We start from the raw sequence: 27,384 nt of genomic DNA, 5'->3' as shown, positions 1-27,384 counted from the left end.
TTGAAGGGAGTCATAGAGGTAGCTAGTGGTGTCACAGAATGTCATATCTTTTAGACAGGCATTGGCAATGGGGACCCTGAAATGGGACCCTGCTGCAGACCCAACATAGAGTTATTTGCCATTTGACCAGCAGCAGCACCATGGCCATGAAGCATCACAGACCCAGGCTCAGGGGCTTAATGTATCCTAACAGTGCCATCAGCAGATCGAGGTCAACGACGTGGTCAGTCATGGTGGAAATCAGAGAAAAACAGCCCCCAGAACAATTGGATAACAGTACAATTGCTGGTCAAGTGCACAAATTCAGCTTGGTCTTTTGCGCACTTGGGACATTGATGTGATCTTGTTGGATCCAGCTTAGCTAGCGCCTTGAGTGTAGTGTATGCATGGTGCAAATATTTATAATGAAGCAATTTATAATTGTTAGAAACCAGCATAGTTTTATTTCAGCAGGTGTTTTCTGGGATGGAATTCACCAAATCACATTCCCTGGATTTCTCTGCACCGGACTATCATAGTGTCAGGTAGGTGTGGTAAAGTCGGGAAACTGGCCTGCCACTGCCGTGGTCGAAATCACTAAAGATGGGGTGACCGGGATTGGGGTGTAATCAGCAGGTTCCTCAGGGTGTGCGGACAGTGTGTCCTGCAGAGTACTGTAGCAAACAAAACTTTCCATAAGTGCCGGACCGCCCTGGGGTGCAAGCACGGGGCGGGCTAGTGCTCTGACATTTACAAAGAGCTCTCCTACCATATGTAGTTGGTGAGTCATTAGGGTGCGTTGTAACAGTCGTTCTTGGGTAATAGGGGGCCATGGGTTGTTTATGAGGGGTAATCTAGGAGAATACCCCTCACCCAGGTACCATCGGAGTCTAGACTGTGCCCAACATGTTGTGGAAAGGGTCTGTATATCAGCAGGGTTGCGTGTGAGTTCCAGGAGCAGCAGAGAAGAAAGAAATAGGTTTTGTGCCTGATGTCATTCATGTCTGAGGTGGGGGAGTCTGGCAACTGGGTGATACCAATAATAGGTGAAGTGAGATTGGGTCACTAAATAGATCAGTGAAAATCCGGGACACTGAAGCTGCCTTCATCGTTTGGAAGAGTCAGTTTCCTATCGGATTCAGGGATGATGGCCCGCCCAAACAAGATGCCTCAGGAGGCCGCGAAGGGTGGCAAAAAAAATGTTGGCCAGGGCGATAGGAACATTTAAGAAGAGATCTAGAAAGTGCTGAAGGACCACCATATTTATAGCAGCATTGCGCTCCACAATGGATAGCGGTAGCTTGATCCACCACTCCACCTACGAGGTGAGTTTATCAATGTCCGGGCTATAGATCTGGCATATAACTTCAGCTTTTTACCTATGCAAGACAATACCCACGTATTTGGGGGAATCGGTGCACCATGGCAGGGGGTACTCCATGTTGCAGGGTCTGTAGCCTCAGTAAGCAGAAAAAGTTGTGATTCACCCCAGTTTATGGATAGGCTAGAAGAAAGTCCAAAGCGTATTACCTCATGTTTGAGGGGAAGGAGATTCATGGACAGGTCACAGATGAACAGTAGAATGTTGTCTGCATACATGGACGCTAAAAGTGGACTGTGCCAAAACTAGAGACACCTTTGAATATGTTGTTCCTGTAGATACCTGACCAGTGGGTCCAGGACAATAACAAAGAGCAGAAAGGACAGCCCTGGCGTGTGCCTCTGGTTACCAGAAAGACATCCGAGAGCATGCTATAGAGGAATGAGTAACTATTACTCATCCCGTAAGGGAACTGTAACTCGCACCTTCGCCATGCACAGTTTTCTCATCGATAATTTTACTGCAAATGTTACATTGAAATTAGTGATGTCAAAGCAGATGTCATGAGTGATGTAATATCTCGGGTAATTAGCAGTGCAGCTGAATTTCGATGGTTTTGTGTGTGTTCATTTTGAGCCTGACTGTAACGTCCCTGTAACCTTTGTTTTTTCAGTGAATTTCTTAGGCTTTTTAAATTTCATTTTCTAATTATAACGTCCCTGTAACCTTTTGTTTTTTTCAGTGACTTTCTAAGGTTTTGTTGATGTCAAGTAAGATGCCCATCACAATTCACGGTGGGGGGAAGGGTTGGAAGCAGGGTCTGACTCACTAATTTCCTTATTTACTGCTGTATCCTAAGTAAAAAATAATGCTTTCAGTTTCCCACTTCAATTCCTTCAAGATGACATTTAGATGTACCACACTTTTGGCATGAATTCAGAATGTTAGCATTCTAGTTGCTCATTAGAATATTGTAAGTTGCTGATCACCAGGGAGTTAGCTAGCAGTGTGCTGCTGGTGTTGATAGTGTATGTTTCAGTCCAATTGTCAGAATGTTTTAATGAAATAGAAGAGAAATATATTTGAAAACTCACTAAAAACATGTGCTAATTTTCTTTCTACGTCACTAACCATAATGTCTTTGACAAAATGAACCCCCTCATTATGTTCCTTTCTAAATTAAATGCTTTACATTTGACCAGTTTTACCATTTTGATTCAATCAAGCTGGCTTCAGTTGTGCCACACGTTTGTCATATGTACGACTGTTATTGCTCTAGTTGTTCTTTAGAATACTCTGGTAGGCTGCAGTACAACACAGGGCAATCAACTAACAGGCTGCTCCTGTTGGAATTACATGTTTTACTGAGAATGCCAGACTTCAGTCTCATATGACTGAGAAAGATTGTGTGAATTTACAGACAATATGCTCTCATTTTAGCTTGTGAAGCATCTTCTATAACCTCTATGGGAAAATCATAAGAAAACAGTTCTCACTCAAACATGATTCATGAAATCCCAACAGGGTAAAATCACCTTAGAGCACACCACAATTCCTAAAATTAGCATGGTACCATCTACAAATGATTTACATTGTAACTAAAATTTGTTATCACCCTTTATATGTTCTCCTTTTTGTGACCCTCAAAACTTGCCATTCACTACAATGCATTTCAATGGGATGCTATCATGTGTATTTGTCCCAAGATGGCTGCCATCACTTTTTTGTTGAACTGCTGACAGCCAATCAGATCTCAGCATGAGATATGTGCTTAGGCTTCGCCCTGATACGCAAATTTCTTTTCCCTTTAAAATAGAGAAAACTACTGAACAAATTTGCACCAAATAACAAAAAGCACATCTTGAGGAACAAAATCTAGCTTTCTGCCAAATTTGGTTCGAGCTGTAGTCTTGTTCAAAGCTCCTATGGTAATTAACATGGGAAATGCACTTTTTGTGACCCCCCCTCCTTTTTCTCAGCCCCTGCTTGACAGATCACCCTGAAACTTTCCGTGTGCAACAAGAATCATTGGCACACTTTTTTTTTGAGAATTTCATGAACATTCATCAGGCGGCGCCAAAGATATAGGAAAGTAAAAAAAATGCTTTTCATATGGAAACATGGTCCTAACTATTACTACCTACTGAGGACCGCCAGTAGGTAATGTATATAATATATATATAATATATATTTATATGTGTGTGTATGTGTGAATACTTTTACAGGGGCGTTATAGTTAGGTTCTGAATTTGCTCTCACAAAACCAGACAAATTCAGCAGTTATAGTTAGTTATTTCAAGTAACTATAACTCGTGGACTAAGGTAACTATAACTCGCATTCTCGCCTTGCACTGCTAATTACTCCACATATTGCTACACTCATGACAACTTTGATAACATCATTGATAAAAAAAACGTGCAATATGTGCAGTGAAATATTTGAGAAAAAACTGTGCATGGCGGGGGTGGGAGTTATAGTTACCTTAGGCCACCAGTTATAGTTACTTAAATTAGCTCTGCTGAATTTGTCGTTTTTTTTGCAAGTAAATTCAAAACCTAACTATAATGTCCCTGTAGCCTTCGATTTTTAAGTATATATATATATATATATATATATATATATACATACGTATATATATGTATACACCACTGGAAAAAAACAAAGGTTACAGGGATGTTATAGTTAGCAAATAGAATTTAAACAACATAGAAATTTACTTTTAAAAAACCCAAAGGATACAAGGATGTTTTATTTAGGCTTACATTTCAAATATACAAAATAATAGAAATTCAACTGTTATAGTTAGTTATCTCAAGTAACTTTAACTCGTGCCCTAAGGTAACTATACCTCGTGCCCCTACCCTGCACAGCTTTTTCGTAATTTTTTTTTATTGCAAATATTACATTGATATTATCAATGATGTTATCAAAGATGCTGTGAGTGTCGTAATTTGTGGGGTAATTAGCAGTGCATGGTGAGGGGGCGAGTTATCAATAGTTACTTGAGATAACTCTAACTATAACAGTTACATTTCTATGGTTTTGTACGTTTAAAATGTGAGCCTAACTATAATGTTCCTTTAACCTTTGGTTTTTTAGATGAATTTCTATAGTTTTTTAAATTCTGTTTCCTAACTATAAAGTCCCTGTGATCTTTGTTTTTTGAGTGAATTTACATGTTCTTTTTAATGTACAGTAATCTTCATTATTATATGTTAATCCAACCACCCCCGCACACGACCTTCCGCCAACCCCCCTATAAGCAACCAACCTTGCACCGTGCACGTCTTTCCCCCAAGAGCGGCAGGGTTGCATGCAAGGCCTGGCCTGCAGCCAGACCCTGTGCCCAACAACCCAACCCCACGCTGTACACGACCCTTTGTACGTGCATAGCAGGAGTTTACTGCAGCCTGTCAATCTGGGTGTGAGACTAGGTGTGGTAGGGTGTATCTGGGGTTGACAGTGGCTGTGAGTCTCTTTCTGGGTGTGAGAGTGCGTGCATCAGTGTCTTAGTGGGTGCGTCAGTGTCTGCATGTCTGCAACTGGGTACATAAGGATTTCAGTGGGTCTGTGAGTGGTTGTGTGGGAGTCTCAATGGGTGCGTGAGGGTCTGAGTGGGGCTGTGAGTGGGTGCACGAGGGTCTGAGTGGGTATGTGAGTGGGTGCATGAGTTTCTGAGTGGGTGTGAGGGAGAGAGAGATAGAGATAGAGGTAGAGAGAGAAAGAGTGATAGGGAGAGAGATAAAGACATTTTTAGGCTTTGATGGATGATATACTCAGAATGAGACATTTCTGGACAAAGTAGAAAGAAAAATGTATGTGTCAAAAAAAAGTGAGAACACCTTTCAGCATGAAACTTTTGAATGTTAAAAGAAATTAAATAAGGAAAACAACCACAAGCAGCCCTGGAGTAGAACCCTCAACTTTCAGTGTGAGGGTCTGTGAATGTAACCTTTAGGCCAAAGGTGATTCCTTACTTTGATGCTTCCAGACATACCTATGACATTTAAACCCACTCATGTGATTGGAAAGAAATGTGAATGTTCCATCACTAGGAAGGTTTAACAGTCAAAACACCAGTAAATAAACACACTGCCAAGCGATACTAGGATTTGAACCTTCAGCCTCCTGAGTGCCTGCACAAGACCGTGATCATTAGGCTAGATGTGACTCTGTTCTGCTCTGCATCCAAACATAACTATAACATTCGTACCAAACATCTTGCTAGTCTTACTCTTTGAAGTCATCGTATGGAGAGACCATTGCAATGTCAGTCTCTCTCTCTTTCTTCCTATTAAGAGATGGAAGAGAGAGAAAACAAAGTTTTCTTGGGACCGAAACACGTTGATGAGTACTACCTGAATAAACAAGATTTGTTTCAAACCTCCAGTGTACAGTGAGTGGCGTATCGTTTACCTATACAAGGGAACACTTGGAGGATTAATTAGCGTGCAGGCGGTCACTCTGAGTGGAGCACGTGCGGCGCTTAGGAGCGCGCCGACACTGCTTGTATCTACAAGGGGAATATATCTATCTATCTAGCTATCTCAGCAGAACCCACCGGTGACTGCTGGACATGAGACGGGTGCCACAATATCTGTGAATTGTGAGGATGGACTCACATAAAATCCAAAAAAGAACAGCACTGGGCACTCACTGGATATCAATTCACTCTTTACTCCAAGCAGATGCGTTTCGGCAGGATGCCTTTATTAATGCTCTTTGTTTTAATGAAGTCGACACACAATTTCATTTTGTTTAAAAATCAAAATCAAAAAGAGTGTTCCCATTGGATTATTACAAATTGACTAGTAAAAGAGGACTATCTATAGAGTGAATATATAAGATATATGTATATTCACTGAAAAAACAGTTTTAATGCTATTCCCTAACTATAACGTCCCTGTAACCTTTGGTTTTCCAGTGAATTTCTAGTTTTTTTTTTTTAAACAAAAGTAATATTTAATTACCATAGTTAATCCAACCAACTCTGTGCAAAGCCTTTGCCTGTGCGTGGAGGGGGTTTGGCTGCAGGGCCTAGCCTGGCCACTCTCCCAAGGCTGCTTTTAGCTTCAGGATCCCCATCCCCAGGGCCCGGCAACATATTTCTTGGGTAGGGGTCACCGGGCACCTCCCCAAGTCTGTTTTCTCCCCAGGGACCCCATGCCTGGGCCCCACACTATACTTAATAATGGGAAGGGGGGCACCTAGCACCCATCTCCAGGTCAATGTGGACCCAGGCATTACATTCTCCAGGGCCTGAAACATGTTGTGGAGGAGTTGGGCACTAGCCCCCTCCCTGGGCCGATATTGGCCCTGGGGACCCCATCACCCAGGGCATGGTGCATTGTTTTTTTTTTTACAGATGGGGGATACAAGGGCCCCTCTCTCTGGGGTGTTTTTGGCCCCAGAGACCACGGTGCCCACAATTATATTTATGGGGGAGGGAGACAAGCAGCCACCCTCTCAAGGCCGATTTTGGCCCGAGGGCCCACATCTCCAGGGGCCTGGCCATAGTCTAAAGGGGGAGGGAGGCACAAATCCCCCCTCCCCAGGTCGGTTTCTGTCCGGGGGCCCCCATCACCTGGGCACCCAGCATCTTTTCAAATGTGGTGAAGGGCATCGAGCCCGCCTCCCTCAGCCGATATTGGCCCTGGGAACTCTATTCTCCTGGTCTAGCCAATGTCTATGGCGGGGGGAGATGCGCAGCACCCTCTCAGGCCATCAAAGGGTAGGTTCCCACCCAGGGCAACCAACACACTGTGGTTGCAGGTCGCTGGCGAAACCCCAAGGCCCCGTGGCACCAGCCAGCTCCCTCCTCCAGTGGGAGCCAGCATTGCTTCCGCACCTCAGGGAGCAGCTAAAAATACTGCTCCCTGTGGGCGGGAACAACTTTTTAATCTGTTTCCCTGCCCACTTCAGTGCGGGCAGGGCAACAGATGAAAAGTCTGCTCCCAGCAGGTGGGCCCACTTCCCCCCATATATGTACGTTATACCCCCCAGGGACCTGGCCCACCAGGGGGCATATAAAAAAAAAAACGAGCTTGGGAGATCTGGCTTGTTTTTTTAAAAATTTGCTGCGGTTTCTCTGCAAATTTGCGCCAGAAGTTAAAAAAAAAAAAAAAAAAACGCCACAGGCTGGATTTGGAGTTCCTGTGGGACCCCATCACCAGGCCTAGGGGGTCAGGGTATTTCTGCCCTGGCCCCCTTATGGGTTATTTTGCACTTTTAATGGGACTTGGCCCTAGTCCCAAGATGGCTGCCATCACTTCCTGGTTAATGTAATGGCAGCCATTGACAGCATTGCTGGTTGTATGTAGATCCGCCGATACACTGTGGTGGATCCATGTCTCTAGATATATATATTTTTTTTTTCTTTAATAACTCCAAAACTACTGAACAGATTTGCTCCAACTTAGAAAAAGAGATCTTTTGGGACCAAGATCTAGCTTTTGGCCAAATTTGATATAATTCCATCCAATGGTTCGAGCTGTTGTTGCATCTAAATTCCCTCGGGAAATTACATGGGGAAAACAGTTTTGGGACCCCTGCCCCCTTTTGTTAGCCCTGCTTGACGAATCAACCTGTAACTCCCCATACAGCAACTGAAATGAGTGGCAAACTAGCTCTAAAAGTTTCATGAAGATTCATTAAACGGCACCAGAGTTCTTAGCAAAACAGAATCTAATTCCCCTACGTAAACTAGGTCCTAACCATAACTACCTAAAGGCGATAAATAAAGCATAAGGGTGTCACTCACCTGGCATATACTTATTATTTTGTTGTAAAGGCATATGCCCGGTAATGACTTGCATGGTAAAGGCATTGCTTGGTAATGGGCGAGTGGTGAAGGCATGCGTTGTAATGGCATACATGGTTCTGTCATACATCCATTTTGTTTGACCTGCCGTTATGGCAGGGTCCATTATGCAGCCCTTATATTTTTTTTGCATACGACTTAAAACCTGCTCCTATTTTCAAAGCTTTCGAGCACCCCTGTTCCAACTGGAGGCTACAGTTCAGTTTACTGTCAATTATCATTCCCAAATAGGTGTACTATTTGACCAGGTCTATCTTTTCATTCCCAATATTTCTGATAAAACTTGATTAGTCTTCCAAAGGATGTAACCTTGGTCTTATTTATGTTAATCCAATGATTATGGGTCATATTAAACTCATGCACTTTGGTTAGCCGTCGTCATAAACACTTTTGAGAGTTTGAGAGAATAACAAGATCATCTGCATATGCCACATATGTCACCTTTGTACTAGCCAGTGCAGGGGCATCTCACATAGGCTGATCCAGGGCCTCCATGAAATCTGAGATATATAGGTTGAAAAGTGTGAGTGCCAACATACATCTTTACCTAAGGCCGTTGTAGGTAGGAATTATTTACATCATTCCACTGCCATCCAACACTTTCACTTTTATATATGTGTTGCTGTACAATTGAATTATTAGTTTGTATACCCCTTGATCTATTCCATAATTTTGATCTATTCACTTTGTCAACCACCATTGAGTAATCTCTGAAGCAGTTGTTTTGTACTCAGTGTGCCAGCCTTAGAAGCACGGAAGACTGAGTTGGCTCTCTAGGAGTCTGAGCTTGTGAAATGTAAATTACGGCAGTTGTACTGGGGAGTTTTTAACTCACACAGAGCCACAATACAGGCAAATGAGCTCTTCGATTTGACGGTTCTATTGTATGAATTTTACATTTATGCTCCATGAATATTGCTTATTTTAGACTCTGTGGAAATCCTGAATAATGTGCTAGACTGATTCCTATGTTCTCAAGGTGTTAGCAGCGGATCGAGGAAGAGGGACACAGCTACAATGCCCTAATTGTTTACTGGCAATCTTTATTTTTCTCAGTCATACTTTTCCTCTTTCCATTCCTAGTTGTCTCATCTCCTAGCCTGTTGACAGTTTTGGGCTTATTGGTCATAAGGGTTTCTTCTTCTAAGTGTCTACGCTAGATATGATATTGGATTTTGCCTCTTATTTAAGTGATGGGGAGTTGCTTATAAAAATTGGGAATGTAAAAGGTTCTTGTCCAAGAGGTTAGGTCACAATTTTGATTTTAAGACTGGGAAAACGGTTAGTAGACTGCAGTGTAGTGAGCATTGCTATTAATTATTCTGATAATTTAATCTTTCTGGCTTTAACCCTTCACAAAGTGTCTGGTTAATAGAAATGAGAATTAACTAAGAAGGTAAGTAACATCAGTAACTTTGATTGGGTAAGGCTAGCAGGATTAGCTAATGCTTCTGATGGATATTTCTAACTGCAGATTCCTCACCCCACATTAGAATATCCCCAAGCACCAAACTGGATCTAGAGAATTTTGTAACAATGTTCCTACATGCTAATAGGTGACATCATGCAGCTCCATGTTGACTTCAGCCTGCCATGTGACGGAGCAGAGCTGCATATAAGCTCCAGTACTGCATATGACATCAGCTCCTTTCTTTGCGTGCCTTGTGATGTGGATCCAGAGCTCTACTCCCACCATTCAAGACTTCTGTTGACTCCTGAAAACAACTTTTGAACAGTGTACTGGAGAACAGTGTCCCCCACCAAAAACAGGATTGAAGGCAAAGCACGACTGAGGGAAGCTGATGTCGGTCAGGGATGTGCCTTGGGAGCCTGGGATCCGATCACCTCACCGTTGTGTGATAAATGTGAACTTATGTACCCAAAAACTGTTTGAGCCCAGGAAGTGAAGTTGTATGTCAGTGAACACAAAAAGAAGTCACAATCCTCATGCAGGTCCCTCTCCCGCTACAAGTCAAAGGCCGGGTCACAGGGCCATTCCAGAGAATTTTACACCTCATGCTCAGTCTTCAGGTAAGTCCAATTAAGAGCAAGTATAATAAAGTGGAGCAGGACTATAACCCATCCTGCCACTTTGACTCCAGTGAGAAGGCACAAGGGGTCAAGATGGCACAAGGGGTCAAGATGTAAGTCTTACTCCCTCAAGGTCACCAAACACTGAGCAGACTCTTCTGTTGGTCCGGACATACCCCAAATTCACTGGGCTGTCATCCACTCACAGCTGATTCAAAGAGACCATGCTCCAAATCTTCAATGTATTTTAGCACCCTCTCGTGTCCCTTCATGCACCATGGGATCACAGGAGCTTCCAGTCTGCTTACCGCAGATGAATCCTTCCTCTGCATCGTCTATCCAGTTGGGACCCCTTCCTGGGCCCATAGCAACTTTTTTTAAGCATGTCTTTATTGAGAATAGTACAGTACAAAACATGCCATTATAGCAAATTCGACCTTCATACATACATTATTACAAATCGATGGTCACCCCTTATTAGAGAGAAAATATATATTTTTTTAAAACAGCTCCCAGTCAGTAGTCAGCTCAGCAGTAACCGAGCCTACACTAGCCCATAGCAACTTTGGTAGACTTCCACTCCGGCCACAAGATCCACACTGGTTTCTGCCGCCTTGGCACCAGTGGATGATCCAGTGCTGATGCCCATGTTGGACCCAAACTGATCTAAGCTCAAGCTATAAAATTAAAAAGCGCAGCCAGTTGTCATGCAACCTCACTGTAACCCAGTGCATCTACCATGTTGCAGCTGTCAACAGAGGCTCCATTTTCTTTGTGTTTTGGACTCTGATTGTGTGCCAGAGAAGGGTGCCCCTAAAGATACTGATGATGATGGTGAGAGTAATGGCTTGTTTCCCATCATTATACTGATGATACCTTATACCTTGAGTTACAAAAAGCCAGCGTGCTTGATACTTTTCGTGAAACAGAGCTTAACTCACCACTTGAGCCACTAACAGAAGAAGCTGCCTCACTTGCACTGTTGCTTTGGAGGTCATCCGAAGTACTAGAATTACAGCTGCCCTCCAGTGAGACTAAAACAGATGTTTTGAAAGAAATTCTGCAGTCTGGCAAACAACTACTGACCCCCGGTTACTATTTAATGTTCCCCTCACAGATACTGTGATGGCTTCCTGGTCGAAAGCATGTTCTTGCCTGCCTGTTATCTGGCAGATGGCCAGGCGACAGGCTGACATTTAGCCATCCAGATTTTTTTCATCAAGCGCTCCAGAGATACTCATGGTACAGGCCTCAACCAGAAGATGAATCCTAATTAATGTCTGACCAATGTCCTGGATAGAGAATCCAAAACGATTGATGCCATTGTGAAACATATGTTTTCTTCTGCCAGCATGGCACGGAGATCCTTAAACTCAGTCTGTCTTCTGGATTAGTATACACATGCATGCCATTGTGACATTCCCTGTGAAATCTTGCGGCTGTCTCAGACAACGCTGGGGCCTCCTTGGCTCAAATGATTTATGATGGGCAGGCCGTGGCCATGTACATCATCCATACAGTCTTGGATACCATGGACTGCATTGACGGGGCAGTAAAATTGTTGTGCCTTGCAGACACGCCTGGGGATTTTCTGGCGATGTGCTGGCAGACTCTGCTTTAGAATAGTCTAAAGATAGCAAAACTGCAGCAGATTTCCTGGAGCTGTTGACCCCCGCAAAACAATTTTCCCCACCAGTTCTGAAAATGTATGGGCTATTCTAGGGAGCTGGAATATAGGTAGAGGCAGCCTTTCTAGCCAGTAATGCAGCAATCAGCCCAGTCTTTTCAGGGCAACAGATGTAAAATCAGCAGTCAGCTTGTAGGCCAGGAGGGCCACCAGTTCCCCAACTTTCTTTCCAGCCAGTAAACCACTTTAAGTTGCTCTTGGTAGCACATGCCAAACCAGTGGGGGGCAGGATCCAGCACTTTCACTTGGACAGGCAATCCAGCACATCTGACATTTAGGTCTTGCAGAGCGCCCAAAAAGGCTTCACTGTACCTTTTTTACCGTGCCAGAATCCCTCCCACACCACAACAAATTTCTTCCTGATACAGAAAGTACACCTGTTGCTGTCCAAGCGTGTCATGTAAAGGGTACACAACTCCGAGAAAGGCAGGGGTTGTTATTCCTGCTACTTCCTAGTACTGAAATAGGCTTAATATTCTCGGTCCTATCTTGGGCCTACATCACTTGAACACTTTTTTGCTGAAGGACAAATTCAAAATGCTCGCATTGGTTAAGCTCCTTTCTGATCTGGCCCCTGGATACTGGATGGTATCTTTGGACTTGCAAGACATGTATTTTCATGTAGTGAAGCACCAGGACATCTTCCTGATCAGCAACCAGCTGGTAGGGTCCTTTAAAGCCAGAGTGGTCAAACTGAGCAGATATTGTCTGCAGATCAGGAGTGGGGCTTTCATCCTCAAGTGGCGCAGAGAACTTTCGACCACTGGGGCGATCCTTTGCGATCTCTTTTTCCCTCAGTCGACAATGTGCAGTGTCAACAATTTTGCATATTGGAGTTTCTGTCAGAACACTCATTAGGAAACGTATTTTGGCTAGAATGGAGCAAGCGACTCTTGTACGCCATGTGTCCACTACCTCTCCTGCCCTGAGAATAAGATCAAGAACAACCTGGCCCAAGTCATCCTAGTTGCCCCACATTGGGCCATGATTGTGTGGTGGTAACACGAACTCCTGTGCATGAGCATCTGTCCGCTGATCAGGCTATGACTTTGCTGCCTGGCCGTGGATATTATCCTCGCCACCAGATGCCCCTCCACGAAATCCATCTTTGCTAGACGCTGGTTTCTAACCTGGTGTGGTGCCCGAAACACTGAGCTCTTACAGGCACAGTTATCGAACATCCTTTTGTTTCATCTTTATACCAGCATAACCTTGTTATGGGAACTGTACAGGGTTATTTGTCAGGCCATCTACATTTGCCAGACCAAATTACCTTGTTTAAATCACCTGTTGTGACCAGATTTATTAAAGTTTTGACATGCATGTTCCCTCCCAAACCATTTGTGATGTCACGATGCGACCTTAACTTGATCTTAACATTCCTCGTGTACACACCCTTTGATCCAACGCATAGATACTTTACAGAGTTTATATCTTCATTACTGAATTGTTTCAGATAGTGAACTAATTGCAGGTTTCATTTCCTTGCTGACCTGCATAATCTGTGTTATGGGTTGTGGAGAACAGCTGTCCCAGGCCACCTTTGAATGGAAACAGGTGTTGTCCAAATGTTATGTTTCGTAGTGGAGAGCCAGGAATTCTTGTTTGTATTTGTGGTTTTGGAATATTACAATAACCCAACTCTGCCAAACTTAATTTATCAACATTGGAAAGATAAGACTCGATCAAATTGGTATCTACAGCCTGTAATTTATACTTTGACCCTAGGAGCAAGTGTTTAACTCATTCTTCCTTGATGGGGTTCAGTTGACTTTTTAGGCAGTTTATAAAGTAGTAGTTCTTAGTCATTACTTTGTTGACTTGAAACAAGTTCAACAGGGGTAGGAGCTCATTAATCACATGCACATAAAATCAAACAAGAGCTGAGGTGCGTGCACATGTGTAACATCTTTACTAAACTACAAGTAAAGCATTCACCTATCGTAGATCAAAGCTATTGAATGCTCAGCTTAAAGGTGGTTTCAACGCGACCCCTAGTACCATACCTTCGATAGTTAATAATTTGTGTGCTGGTGTAAGAAGTATATTGTTATTAATTTGAGGTATAAAAAGTAAATCCCTCACAGTGGGACCAGGAAAGGGAGCATTAAAGATCAACGGCAGTCTTCCATTTCCCATTCCATTTTCTCTTAGTTTCCATTCAGACGGCTCAATTTAAGTAAGTTTTTCTGATCGTGCAAACTCCAGTTTGTATCAAAGTTACATGCTGAACTCAGACTAACATATTTCTTGTTTTGTTTTCTTCAGGGTCCGGAATTAATGAATAAATATGTTGGGGAATCTGAGAGAGCAGTGCGAGAGGTAAATGGACAAATATTTGACTTACTCCTAGGCATTGCAAGTCTTATTGTGTGATTATTCAAAACAAACGTAAAGTGTTAGATACATTCCAGCCTTGTTGGGCAGATACATGTGGTGAGTGCCCTCTGAAAGTACAGGAGGCTTCAGGGTTATTGCTTTTCACCCACAGTCCGCGTAGGTGTCAATTGTTCAGCAATGTTTCCATTTTTGTAGATCAATGAAGGCTGAAATTAGATGATGTTCATTAGCAGTAATATTGTTTCATTTACAGGTTGCATCTGGAACTTCTATTTGTCAGTGATGCTTACTGGTAAAGTAATGGGTCTGCTTTTTGATGATTTCACCTCTCCTAGCAACTGATAATAAGTACATTCACAATAATATTTTTCCTCTGGCGTAATAAGAGAGCCACATTCTCAGTACAGATCTTTTAATTTCTAAATTGCTGTCTCTTGTACTGATTACACAACACCTTTAGAGCAGGACTAATGCACAGTTTGTGGCATAAAGATAATGGGCCTGATTTAGAGTTTGGTGGATGGGGTTACTTTGTCACAAATGTGACGGATGTCTTGTCTGTCGTATTACGATCCCACTATATCCTATGCAAATCGCAATATGGTGGACGGGATATTTGTCACGTTTGTGACAGAGTATCCCGCCCGCCAAACTCTTAATCATGCCCAGTGTATTGAGTCCGCACAACACCAAGTTGCCTGTCCTAAAGAACAGTAACTACTTCTGCATAGCGGTCCCTCCAGCATCATAATGAAAGCAGAGGTGCAAACAGTTTTTTATCTAATGACTTGTTTTACCATCTAGTTAAAGTATCGCTAGGGATTTACGTTAAAATAGGGAGGAAGCAACGTTCTGCCCAATAATACAGTAAAGGTGGGCTGCATGTCATAACTCTTACGTCAAATAGGCTCATGCACCTTCCTTTTGAACATTAAGAGCTGAAATGTGTTCATCTGAGCAGAAGACCCTGAAGTCCAAACACCAAGAGTGAGTTAATGTTAGAAGCAATCTCACCTTTAGACTCCTTTGGCGTTTCAGCCTGTGGTGAGCATATGGAAGAAACTTTTCCACAGCGAACCCTACGCAGGTAAAAAAGTTTTTAAAAATATTACACCTACGTAGCTATTGAGGGGTGTTACAGCTTACTTTTATTAACTTCTGAGGCTCTTTTCATTCAGTCCTATGCAGCTAACTATTGAACTTGCTTTAATACACCACACCTCAGTGAATTAGGGCTCGATTCATTTATTTGAAAAAAACATTAAAACGGGAAAACACAATTATGCCCCATACAGTGACTAAAATCTTGTGGGTTGGGCCTAATAATTAACAGTTGTATTGGCGAAGTGAAGGAAGTCAGCTTTTGAAGTGCCACATCTGGAACACTTGGAGTATTCCCCAAGCCCCAACCTATAGATACGTTCTGGTGTATGATATAATATGTATAGGGATTTTATATGAATAGGTTTGTAGTTTGGCTAGAGATGTCCTGTTTGGACAAAGCACAATTAACACTGGTTGTCTGTTAGAGGTGGGGGTCTGTGTCTGCCAACCATTTGGACCTAGCTGTTGGGGTGTAGCTAGACGCTGTGTTCTGCATCATAGTATAGAGCCTAGACACCAGTTGACTGAAGGTTTGGCACTCGGCAACAGATTCAGGGTAAGGAGCGGATGGGGATTGGGGAAGTTGCTGCTAAAAGTTCTACAAGTTTCCCGGAGACAGCCAAATAAAAAGAGGTTGAAAGTGGTGTGGTCCTCAGTGTCACGGACATTATTTATAGTGAGAAATTTGTCTCAGAATACAAGTGAGCAAACGTATTCGGCCGTAGGCACGCTAGTTGTGTGCAAGGTCTTTGTTCTGAAGTGAGTTGGAGCATAGGGTTGAGAGCTAACGTTATACACAGAGCATACACAAGCCTAAATCTGCTCCCATTGTACCTTAGCCTGGAGTCTGTTGCAAGCTCAAACTTTGCATTGTACTGTATTTATTTCCTGAGTGGGCCGTCTGACTGGGCCTCAGCTGCCATATGAGGCTGATACTGGGTAGGTCGGTAAAAATAATATGCAAAGTGCACTCAAGCACATAAGTATTAAAGTTCTCGGCCTGGTGCCATTGTGCCTCTGACCTCACGTGGGAGCATACGTGCTTCTATCATAATCTGGCAAAAACATCCAGTAGAGAAAAGTAAAAGTCATATTGACAAACAGATATAAGAGACAGGGCAACCATTTTGTGCTATTGTAATCCTACCTGTTAGAAATAATGGTAATTTAATTCAATCCACAAGGATATTTGTTCTTCAGGTTTGTCAATGGCTGTGCCATAGTTGTTACACCACAGGGTCTCCATATCTCTGCTCAACCATATCTCTACTCAACCATATCCTAAAGTTTTTTAACCAAGAATGTACACCATTGGAGGATTTAATCTAGATTACATTGAGATGCAGCTGTTTTCTAGGAATATATGGTAGATTTTGTCCAATTAATGTTGATTCCAGAAAGATGACTTAGCCTGAGTAACTCTAATAACGGGTGAGAGATTCACCTCAGGTTCATGGATGTATAATGTAACCTCATCGGTGTACAACAACACCAGTAAAAGGCAAGCCGTGAAGCTAAGCCCTAAGTGGTGTTGGCATAGCCTCGCTACCAGTGACTATGGCTATGGGAAATTATGTGGGGAATAGAGGGCAGCCTTGTATGGTGCCCGAGTGATCTGGATTGGCATGGACCTGAGCACATTTAATCTAGTGCACACTACTGGTTGGTGATATAGAAGCCTTACACTAGAGCCCATGTGATCTAATACACTGAATAGGTAGCTCCATTTAAGTGAATCATTAGCTTTGGTACCATCAATCAGTACTCCCACAGTGTTTAAGTTGGGATTTATTTGATGTAGGACAGCAAATATGATTTGAAGTTCATGCAAGGTGGAGCATCCCAGAAAAAAGTCAGATTGGTCCGGGTGTGCTAACTTAGGGGCCAAAGGAACTATTTTGTTAGCACTTAAGCTACATTTTTATTATCTGTATCACTTAGTTGCAAGACCTGATAGTTATCAACTCTCAGGTGATTCGTCAGGTTTCAAAATTGTCACTACTAGTACATCTCATAGTGTAGGGTAGACACACGGTTTTATTACTTCAATTCTACTCCTATTGAAGATCTAAGATCTTTTAACTCAACTTATCTCGTACAACCTATTTTGTTTTCTTAAGATTCGTACTCAGGTGATTTTGCATACTATTTTCATTGAGAACAACCAGTGTTTTTCTGTAAGCTTATGGGTGTAATTCTTTGGGAAATTAAAGATCGTTGCATTTAACAACACAGAAACGTGTACTGTCAGGTTTGGGGGGATTTTTATTTTTTTTATAATTAAGAACTCCCGCTGGTCTAAGATATAATGATTGAGCAAGGTGTGCTTAATGCTCACGGGTAGAACCTTGCTTAAAACCTTTTAGAGTGAACAACCTATCCAGCAGAGCTCTAGTTTTACTCAGTTTAAGTGGGTAAAACTTTTTTTGGCAACAAATTTTTATTAGTTTCAATCACAAAAGGCAGGTTCAGTCATATCAACATTTCAGGTCCCAGCAACTCAAGCTACGATACAAGCAATTAGTCAATCATGTGACGGTCATGCTACACCTGCATCCACTACACAGGTCTTTCACATCTGCCCCTCCATGCACATGTCAACCCCCACCCCACTCTCATACAACAATGCCATGTCACTAGTTCTACATCCCAGCCATCAACTCCCACATTATAGACAATCAAGTGATCACATTCCTAACTGTTGTGCACCTGGGCCAGGCAGGGCTCCCTCTGAGTCCAGGACTCTTCCTCCCATTAGCACCCTTCAAACTTTGCTGAGGTCTTGCCTGAGTACATTCAGTAAAGAGCCCTCTAGCAAGGCCAGGTCCGGCTCTCTCATGCAGGCAATCAGGTTTTCCCACACATGCACTAATTCCGTGGAGCCATGCCTTCTTTTGACATCTCTGCCCACTTAACAAGCCCACCACTCCCACCCTCTCCCGGGTCTCATACATCCAGGACCATGGCTCCTTGAGAATGCAGCAGGAGGCACAGCCAACCCAACCAGAATAGTAACATACCTAACTCTCAGCCTGAGGACAAGAAGGAAACAACCCCGCCATCCAAACCAGTAGTGTAACAATCAGTACACATGCAGCTAACAAATGGATAACAGCTATAGGGGGATACGCCAGCTTCGGCGCCTCCCATCATCAAAACACACCTACCAGAGGATGCAAATAAGTCAGTCATATACTAGACCCGCACAATTCAAGTGCAATGTTAAAATGTGTGTCCTCCAGAGCAAAGAGGAAGCAAAGACCCTCTGGTACCACCTCAGCTTTCAACCACGACTTCAATAAGGTAGTCATATTGGGGCTCTCGGCTCACTCCGGCAGACTTAACAACCTGATGTTGTTCCTCCGGGCCCTGTTTTCCACATCTTCTGCCCTAAATTCTAGGGTCTTAACTCTCCCTTCCCTGTCTGCTAGGTGCCTTTGTACTGATTCCATCTCCGGTGACATTCTCCCAAGGTACGTTCCGTGGTCGTGGCTCACTCCATCAATCGGCGCTGATCATCGCGGAGAATCATAAGGTCCGCCACCGTGGTATCTATTTTCAGCTCGAGGGCCTCCTGTAAGTCTGCAATTGCCTGCAAGATCTCATCCAGCATTGTCCTAGGGTGCCCATAGTTGGGGCTGACAATACCGGGTTGCCCTCCTCCACTGGTTTGGAGGGGGGGAGGCAGGAATCAGTCAAATCATTTTTTCTAGAGTATTTGCCCATGGTGGCGATCCGCAGGGGCATCAGAGATCAGTCCTCAGTGCTCCCACAGACAATCCTAGGTGCACCCCTTAACAGGTGGTAGGGCATGCAATCCTCCCCCTAATGTCAGAAACGCAGGATCTGTCAATGTCCTCTTATCTAGGCTGCTTCACATTGGGGCCTAAGCAGCAATTAGGTGATCCTCCACAGAGGTCTTTCCACGTACCCAGTCAAAGCTATGGTACCACCACCGCCATCCAAGAGGCGGGCCCCCGGTCCCACAGGTCTCAGTTTTTTTTAACTCACCACTCTGTCCATGGGAACTCACAGTGTAAATGTTCTGGGAGATAAATATGGGAAGGGACCCCTGGTGTCCTCCTCACCCAGCCAGAATCCAGGTTAAGTGCTGGTACACAGACGCTCCAGTGTTTTTTCACTCAGGACTATGTACTGCTAGTATCCCCTTTCAGGTCCGCAGCAGCCCTGTCTTCTTGTAAGGCGAGCGCACAGCACTATCAGTCCCCGCTCTTAGGGCCCTTCACACTTCCCTGTGGCCACGTAGGGCACCATGATTAGGCAGCAGACGTAGGAAGGAATCCCTCTTCCTCTTGAAAGGCAAATCTTGTCCGGATGCCTCTGGATGATGGTGTTCGGCCCTGAGCGACACACCTCACGTCCTACTCTATCGGCATCAGGCCACTCCCCCACCCCTGAAATGGGCAAAAATCTTTCCTTCTGTAAGTTCTTTCAAAGGGGATTTATTGGACAAAGGTGCAAACATTTAGTGGATGAGAAGTGCAGCAGAGTGCCTGAATACACTAGGAAGGTTTTAGAAGTTTGGGATTAAATAATTTTATTACAGTCACGCACAAGATACCTAACTCAGACGTTTCAAGCTCAGATGACTAGTGATATATCCCAGCCTTGCCTAATGTGGCATGCAGACTTAATAGACAACATCCATTTGGAGTGGAATCATCCTGCAGTACTTTGCTACTGGGTACAATGTACAGGCAAAATAACAGAATAGACAAAGTGGTAGTCACTGTGTACATAGAACGTTTATTTCTATTGACGACTACCCAAGATGAAAGGTCAGAAACATATCTATAAGTTTTAAGATTCTGTTTTACAGATGCTAAAAACCTTTATTGCATTGCCCTGGAAATTATCCAAAGGCTTTCTGGCCCAAAGTTCTGCACAAATGGGCCAGTGCAGAACTGACTGTTTAGGGTGAGAACCGGGTATAAATATAATATAATATATCAATGAAAAAACAAAGGTTGCGGGGATCACATTTTAAACGTACAAAACCATAGAAATTCAGAAGTTATAGTTAGAGTTATTTCAAGTAACTGTAACTCATGCCCTAAGGTAACTAGAACTTGCACCCCTGCCATGCACAGTTTTGTCCTTAAAACTTTTATTGCAAATATTACAGTGATATTATCAATTATTTTATCAAAGATGTCATGAATGTTACAATATGTGGGTAATTAGCAACGCATGGTGAGACTGCCACCTGTATATTATCTATGTGGAAGTGCCAGCGCGGCACCCCCTGCGCCCTGGGGACCTCCACCTTCTGAGGGCAAAAGTTGTTAAATTGATGCAGGGAGCCCATGCGCACCCCCGCCAAAAGCCCCCATCAACTAACCATCCCCCTCCACCCCCGACCCATCCATCCTCTGCCATGCCCAGGGGACCACCACCTCCCCAGGGCAATTCAAACAATCTATGGGGCTAAAATAAACTTTTAAACCATGTATGGCTCTGGGGATTGCCACCCACCCTCGGGAGGTAGCTGTTTGCTTTTGCTTGGTGTTTGCTAAGCCCTAGGAGGGGGCCCTATGTCCCCCTCCTCTTTTTCCACAAAGCCCCCAGACCTGGCCCACCCTGGGGCAATATTAAAAGCAAGCACGAGAGACTTTGCTCACTTTCATTTTAATCACAATGAAATTCACGGACTTGCTGTCATTTTCATTGGTGATTTAAAAAAAATACTTTAAAGCCTTGTGGGGTTCCTGGGGGACCTTTGCATCAAGGCTATAGGAATAGAATAACAGTACCTTGCCCCCCTTTCTTTTTTCTTTTTTTTGTTGTTTTTCAAAATGAATTCCAACACTTCCTGGTTGAAGTGTTGGCAGCCAATCAAATCTCTGCACGAGATTGGGAATATATGCGAAGCCTTCACGCCTCCAGAAATACAAATTTGGTTGTCTTTTAATATTTCAAAAACTACTGAACAGATTTTACACCAAATAACAAAAAGGCTTCTTTCAGGACCAAAAGATACCTTTCGGCTACATTTGGTGTAATTCCGTCCAGCATTTCGGGTTGTAGTCATGCTCAAAATCCCTATGAGAAATTAAAAAATAAAATGCAGTCTTTTTCCACTTTTTGCATTGCACACCACAGCCTCAGCTGACATTTATGTGGTGTTTTATTATTTCCTTAAAAAACAAGTGACAAATTGTAACATCTACACTCAAAAAAATTTCTTCCAATGGATTTTCCTGCCCACCACAGAACCTCACTTGCCATCTAGTAAGTTTTGAATAACTCCTCCAACTAACTCAGATAATGTACATGCCAGAAAGAACAGGGCATGCTATACTGTCTAAACATTATAGAAAAACTCTGTAGGCCTCATTGCCTGTTCATTTGTGCAAGCACTTTTATGTCATACATTCCTGGGTTCATATTACATCCATACCCTCATAGGTATATATAAATGCAAAACTAGGCCCATGGCCTGCCCACAAAATAAATGTTTTCTTCCACCTTACCTACCTCTTGCAAGTCCTCTTTGATATGCCTTGGAAGGGACATTGTTAAAGCCTGCACCAAGTTGTTAACACCTACTTGAATCACCTTCTCATCTCAAATAATGTTAGCATTGTGGTTGACTCTTGCGCCATCTGGATGGTGTCACACACCTGCGGTGTCAGTGTGCTGATTTTTTTTAGACCTAACAAGGTGTACAGTGTACCAAGTCCACAGAGGATGAAGCACACTCGCCACCAAAACCCCACACTTCATCAGTGCCATTTACCCAGAATAATATCAGGCACTCCTTCATCACACTCCATCCCATCTATAGAGAGATATATACTGACATAAATATATTAATCACAGCAATTCAACAGGGATCACCAACACCTCTCAGGAGAACAATAAAGCGTTCTCATCCTTTTTCAATGAGAAACTATTGAGTTTTAAAAAACACATAGACCATACGCTGATACAGGATTGGGGTAGCAAAGCAGCTACAACAACGGTCAAGATGCAAATCCCAGACCATCCCTTAAAGACAAAAAAGGCTACATAGAGCAAATTCAGAACCCTACATGAAGAGGAATGATGGAAGATTATAGCATCAAACAAACCAACTTCACACTTCGATTACCCTATCCTTCATCAGTCATTAAAGAGCACATCTAACTCATCATACCCCTCTGGACTAAGATTGTGCAATCACCCCTAACACAAGGAATCATCCAAAACTGTCTGAAGGTTGATTAGGTGACACCCCTCTTGAGAAATCAGGCGCTGACCCAACAGATATAAATAATTTTTCTGTGGTGTCAAAACTCCCCTTCCTAATGAAACAGCTGGAAAAATATGGACACAATCAACTATGGCAACACATTGGACAAATGGTTCAAATTGCTGTACAAGTTCCAATCAGGCTTTTGACTGGGCCACACCACAGAGACAGCCAAATTACACATCATGGACGACAAACTCAAAATCTTGGACTGGATCGCCTCCTGCCTACTAATCCTCCGCGATCTGCTGTCGGCATTCAACACAGTCACAGCAGCTAATTAGAGTTACTAAATGTAGAATGGGGAAATCTATTATCATTCTCAAATGGTTAATTTCTTTCCTACAAGTTCGTTCTTGAAAAATCACGCTGGGTGGCACACTATCTAACAGGTCGCCAGTTACTGTAGGAGCCCCTCAAGGATCCACCATCTTCCTCACCCTTTTCAACCATTATATGGACCGCTGACGCAGATCCTCAAGAAAGCTAATCTTGAGTACCTCACGTATGTAGACAACCCTCAGCTATACTTATTGATTTACTCCCCCAGAAATATAATTCAACTCAACAACACTCTAATGAAAACCCAAATCTGGCTCTCAAGTAACCACCTCATATTAATCTCCACAAAGACAGATTTCCTGCTCATCTCCCCATCCCATTATACAGGATTGAATCAACCACCTAAACACCCTCAATTGCTTGGGATAACCCTGGAAAAGAACCTCAGCAAGCAAGCATCAATCCGCACATCCAACCGTAATACTTGCTTCTAAGTTAACCTCCTCAAGAAGGTGAAACCGTTCATTCCTCCACCAGACTTCAAGACCACTGTTGTAATCATTAGTTGTATCAAGACTAGACTATCATAGCACAGCCTTAACAGGATTACCAAAATCACAAATGGCACCACTCAGGGCAACCCTCAATGCAGCACCAAGACTAATAACAGAAAACATACAGATTGACCATATCTCCCCCTCCCCGTGTCTTTCTGCTGGCTTCCAATCAAAGCCAGGATCCATCTGAAAATAGCATGCATGACGCACAAAGCCCTCCATCAAGATGAACTTGGGCACATGGCACAAACACTCACGTTCTCAGGAGGCAGTTGCTCCTGCTGGAACCTCTGAGATTAAAAAAAGAAGAAAAAAAAAGGAAACTAGTCCTGCACTTTCACTGGATCAAACGAATCCTACTAAACAGATTTCTAGCATATGGATCTGGACCAGGTAGACTATAGTACTGAATGACAGCCAGGGTATTTCACCAAGACACTGTTATCACCAGTCTCAACAATGAAAGTGATCTTTTTATGCTTATACTGTTGTCAGTTGAGGATTATTTATAGAGTTCATGTAACGGGTCATGGTCTCTCTATGTATGTGTTGGAAATGGCTGTTTCTGCAGGGTTATCCCCAAATGTTTTGCCTCTCTCCTCCAATTTTTCTCACCCTCTTCTTGTTGGCTTTAGGACTCTGGGCATGTTACCACTGCTAACCAGTGCTAAAGTGCATGTGCTCGCTCTCTAAGAAAACATGGTATGTTTGACTTGCACCTTTTTGGCATATTTAATTTACCTATAAGTCCCTTGTAAAGTGGTATACCATATACCCAGGCCCTGTATATTAAATGCTACTAGTGGACCTGCAGCACTAATTGCGGCACCCACAAAAGTAGCCTTTCAAACCAATCTCAGGCCTGCCACTTCAGGGCCTGCATGTGAAGGTTACTGCCACATTAACTTGGCATTTCAAACTACTTGCCAGGGCCTGAACTCCCTCTTTAGTACATCTAAGTCACCCCCAAGGTAGGCTCTAGGTAGCCCTACAGACAGGGTGCTGTGTATGTAAACGGTAGGCCATGTACTTATATGTTTTACATGCCCTAGTTGTGACAAACAGCCAATTTCTCCACTGTGAGGGCTGCTCCTCTCATAGGTTAGCATTCGGAATTCCCTATATATATTTAAGTGGTAGTTTCTGATCTGAAAAGAGTAGCATGGGTATGTTTGGAGTGGTAGTGAGAAATCCCGCTTACTGGTGTAGTTGGGTTTTACATTACTATTTTAGAAATGCCACTTTTGGAAAGTGGGCATTTCTCTGTATTTATAACTCTAGTGTTTTGCAGCCTGACTCCAATCCATGCCTAGGGCAGAGCAACAGCTACATAGTTTGCATACTTTCCAGACAGCCACAACAGAGGAGGGGCTGGTTGTGACAAGAGAGGCATCTGCATCCATCTACATACTGATAGTTTTCCTAGGCAGGGACAGAGGGAAGTGGGGCACACTTACATTTGTAAAAGATATGTCTCCATGCCTTACGCAGTAAGGGGGCTGATTTACCCCCTTCTGGTGTTTGGATCCAAGGCTTAAAGGGGTTGTGTAACACTAGAAACGGTTCCTTTGAAGTCACCCCTTGAACAAAGACATTTTTGAGTATAAGTACAGGGGCTCTGACCCCAATGTTTTTTTAGAGTGCTTTTGGAACTGGGACTGAACCTCTGCCAGAAGGACTGCTGAGCTGCAAAAAGAGTCATCTGGACTGCTCTTCTGCTTTTGCCCTGCTACCTGCTGGGGTGCATAAAGGGCTCACTGGATTGCTTTTCTTCTTGCTGTCCTGCTGCCAGCTGCTCCTTGGCTCTGTTCTGCACAGCACCATGGGACTGCCAGGAGGGATCGTAATTGGGATCACTGATTTTGCTATGCTGGTTTAGCTTCCCACTGATGGTTTTCTTCCACCACCCCCAGTGTTCTCCCAGGAACCCCAGTGTGTGGTGGGTGCTGGTTGTGCTCCTGGCCTCTACAAGTATGGCGCCTGCGGCGTGCTTTTGTTTCCACTATTTAGGGCACACAGTGCAAAGGGAGTGCTTCACTTTTCGGTTCTGGGCCATAGTGCCTGGTGAGCACCCTGCATTCTCCCTGGTGCGTGAGGAGTGTCTAATTAGCCTCTTAGTGCTGGAGGAGCTCTTCCTTCTTTGAGCGTGTGAGAAGCTGTTGAATACTGTCCTCAAAGAGCACGAAGTGAGCGATCCGTCAACTTCAGCTGCTGCACCAGCCACTGAGTACCCCACAGGTCTTTCAGCACGTGCCATCTCGGGGTTCTCTTACTCCTGACGTGGGTACATGCTGGACCACCACCAAGTGCCCCGTAGTTCTCTTAGCACATGTGGACACTAGAGCCATCCTCAAAGAGCACATGGTGAGCGCTCCATCAACTACAGCTTCCTCACCTGCCTCCAGATGTGCCAAGGGTGAGTTGGGCCCCTGGGGAGTCACCTTGTGCTACCATGTGGGGAGTTGCCGAGTGGGCATCACCCCACCACCTTCACCTTGGGGCCCTTGCTCTGTGGCCTTTCAGGTCAGGTCCCCAATGGAGTCCCAGTTTGCTGCCAGGAGGTAGCATCTCTTCATGTAGGTACTTGCTCCGAAATTACCTTAACACTTGTAGTGATGGGCAGTTACTTCTGCGGCCAACTGGTATTCTGTCAAACCATACTTCCCAACCAAACTCACAGAGGTTACTGTATTCCCGCTAATCCACTAATAGTAGCTCAGGGGTTCCGGTGCCTATCTGAGCTTATTGTTGCTAATGCGCTTATGGTGACACTTGGTAAATTACATGTCTTACTATTGTATTTTATGCCCTGATGCTGTTATCGTGATGAGCCTTGCGTTATCAGAAGCCTGAGTACCAGCCAACGCTTTGTATCTGCACTGTGACATATGTGCTTTGGGGAATTACTGATGGTTCACCTACTCATGGAGTGTCCACTGTAATGATTTCTATGCTTTACTACTGCATGGCCTTATGCTTGTATGATCTGCATCTCTTTGGTCCTCTAAAGACCAGAACACTGAGTATTACTTCCATATTTATATAATAAGCATAGTATTTATGATCTATGAAGTTTTTGGTCATGTGATATACTTAATAGAACCCATATTTTTATATAATCCTCTGGGGAGTCTCTTTTGTGATGTATTTATAGTGTCACTGGTTCAAGTGCACAAACGCTTTACACATGGCCTCTGGGGGTAAGCCTGACTGCTCTGTGCTGAGCTACCATGTGTGAGCACAGGCTATCTTTGGTGTGTAACGTACTTGCCCTGATTAGAGTGGTGGGTTCTGCCTGGTTTAAGTGCATAACCTAGCAAACCAGAAACCCCATTTCTAACAGTATGTGTTTATGCTGTTTTTATTTGACGATTATTTATATGGTTCATGTAACTGGTATGGTCTGTATGTACACCGCTCTAATACCTGTACGTCTGTGTCTCAAACTAAAGTGAAATGTTGTGTGTGTGTGGATAGATATTTATATGCATTTATATATATATATTTTTTTCTCCATCACATTTTATTTCTCTCTCTAGCTCTCGCCCTCTCATTAACACATTGTTTATCAGTAAACCTAAGTTATTGGGACAGGGATAATGGAGTCACAGATGCTGGAGGGCAAAAGGAAACAGATACAGAAATTGTCACCTAGATATGCGGTCGGAGGATACAACAGGACACAGATACACCGACACAGGCAATACATGTATCAAAAGCCCAGAATCCTTGCATCTCAGGGACAGTGGAATTCAAGCTCACAACACAGTTGCTTGGGCACATCACCTATAACTCCATATAACACATAAAAAAGCACACAGCAAAGTACCACAACACTCATTTCTACCTAAGACTATACCAGACCACAGTACTTCACATTAAAAGTCAACAGGCTGCCTCAAACCGCCCCCACACACTTTCCTGCAAGTAACCCAGTACCCTGCATCATCATATCAGGGCTGTACCTATCATAATGTGTGAGAAGCCTCCAAGGACTTATATGATTC

At 43.5% G+C, this 27,384-nt stretch overlaps 1 protein-coding gene across 1 annotated transcript in view; it reads left to right on the top strand.

Annotated features, from left to right (window-relative positions):
• AFG2A (AFG2 AAA ATPase homolog A) overlaps positions 1-27,384 on the top strand; it is a 1,603,044-nt gene that overhangs the window by 664,134 nt on the left and 911,526 nt on the right. Inside the window, exon 12 of the mRNA XM_069242390.1 lies at positions 14,108-14,161. Coding sequence (XP_069098491.1) covers positions 14,108-14,161 — 54 coding nt within the window. The remainder of the gene's footprint in view (positions 1-14,107; positions 14,162-27,384) is intronic.

The sequence above is a fragment of the Pleurodeles waltl genome, chromosome 1_2 (assembly GCF_031143425.1).
Source record: "Pleurodeles waltl isolate 20211129_DDA chromosome 1_2, aPleWal1.hap1.20221129, whole genome shotgun sequence".
Taxonomy (NCBI): Eukaryota; Metazoa; Chordata; class Amphibia; order Caudata; family Salamandridae; genus Pleurodeles; species Pleurodeles waltl.
Note: the sequence above shows the minus strand (reverse complement) of the source record. Positions and strands in the feature narration are given on the sequence as shown.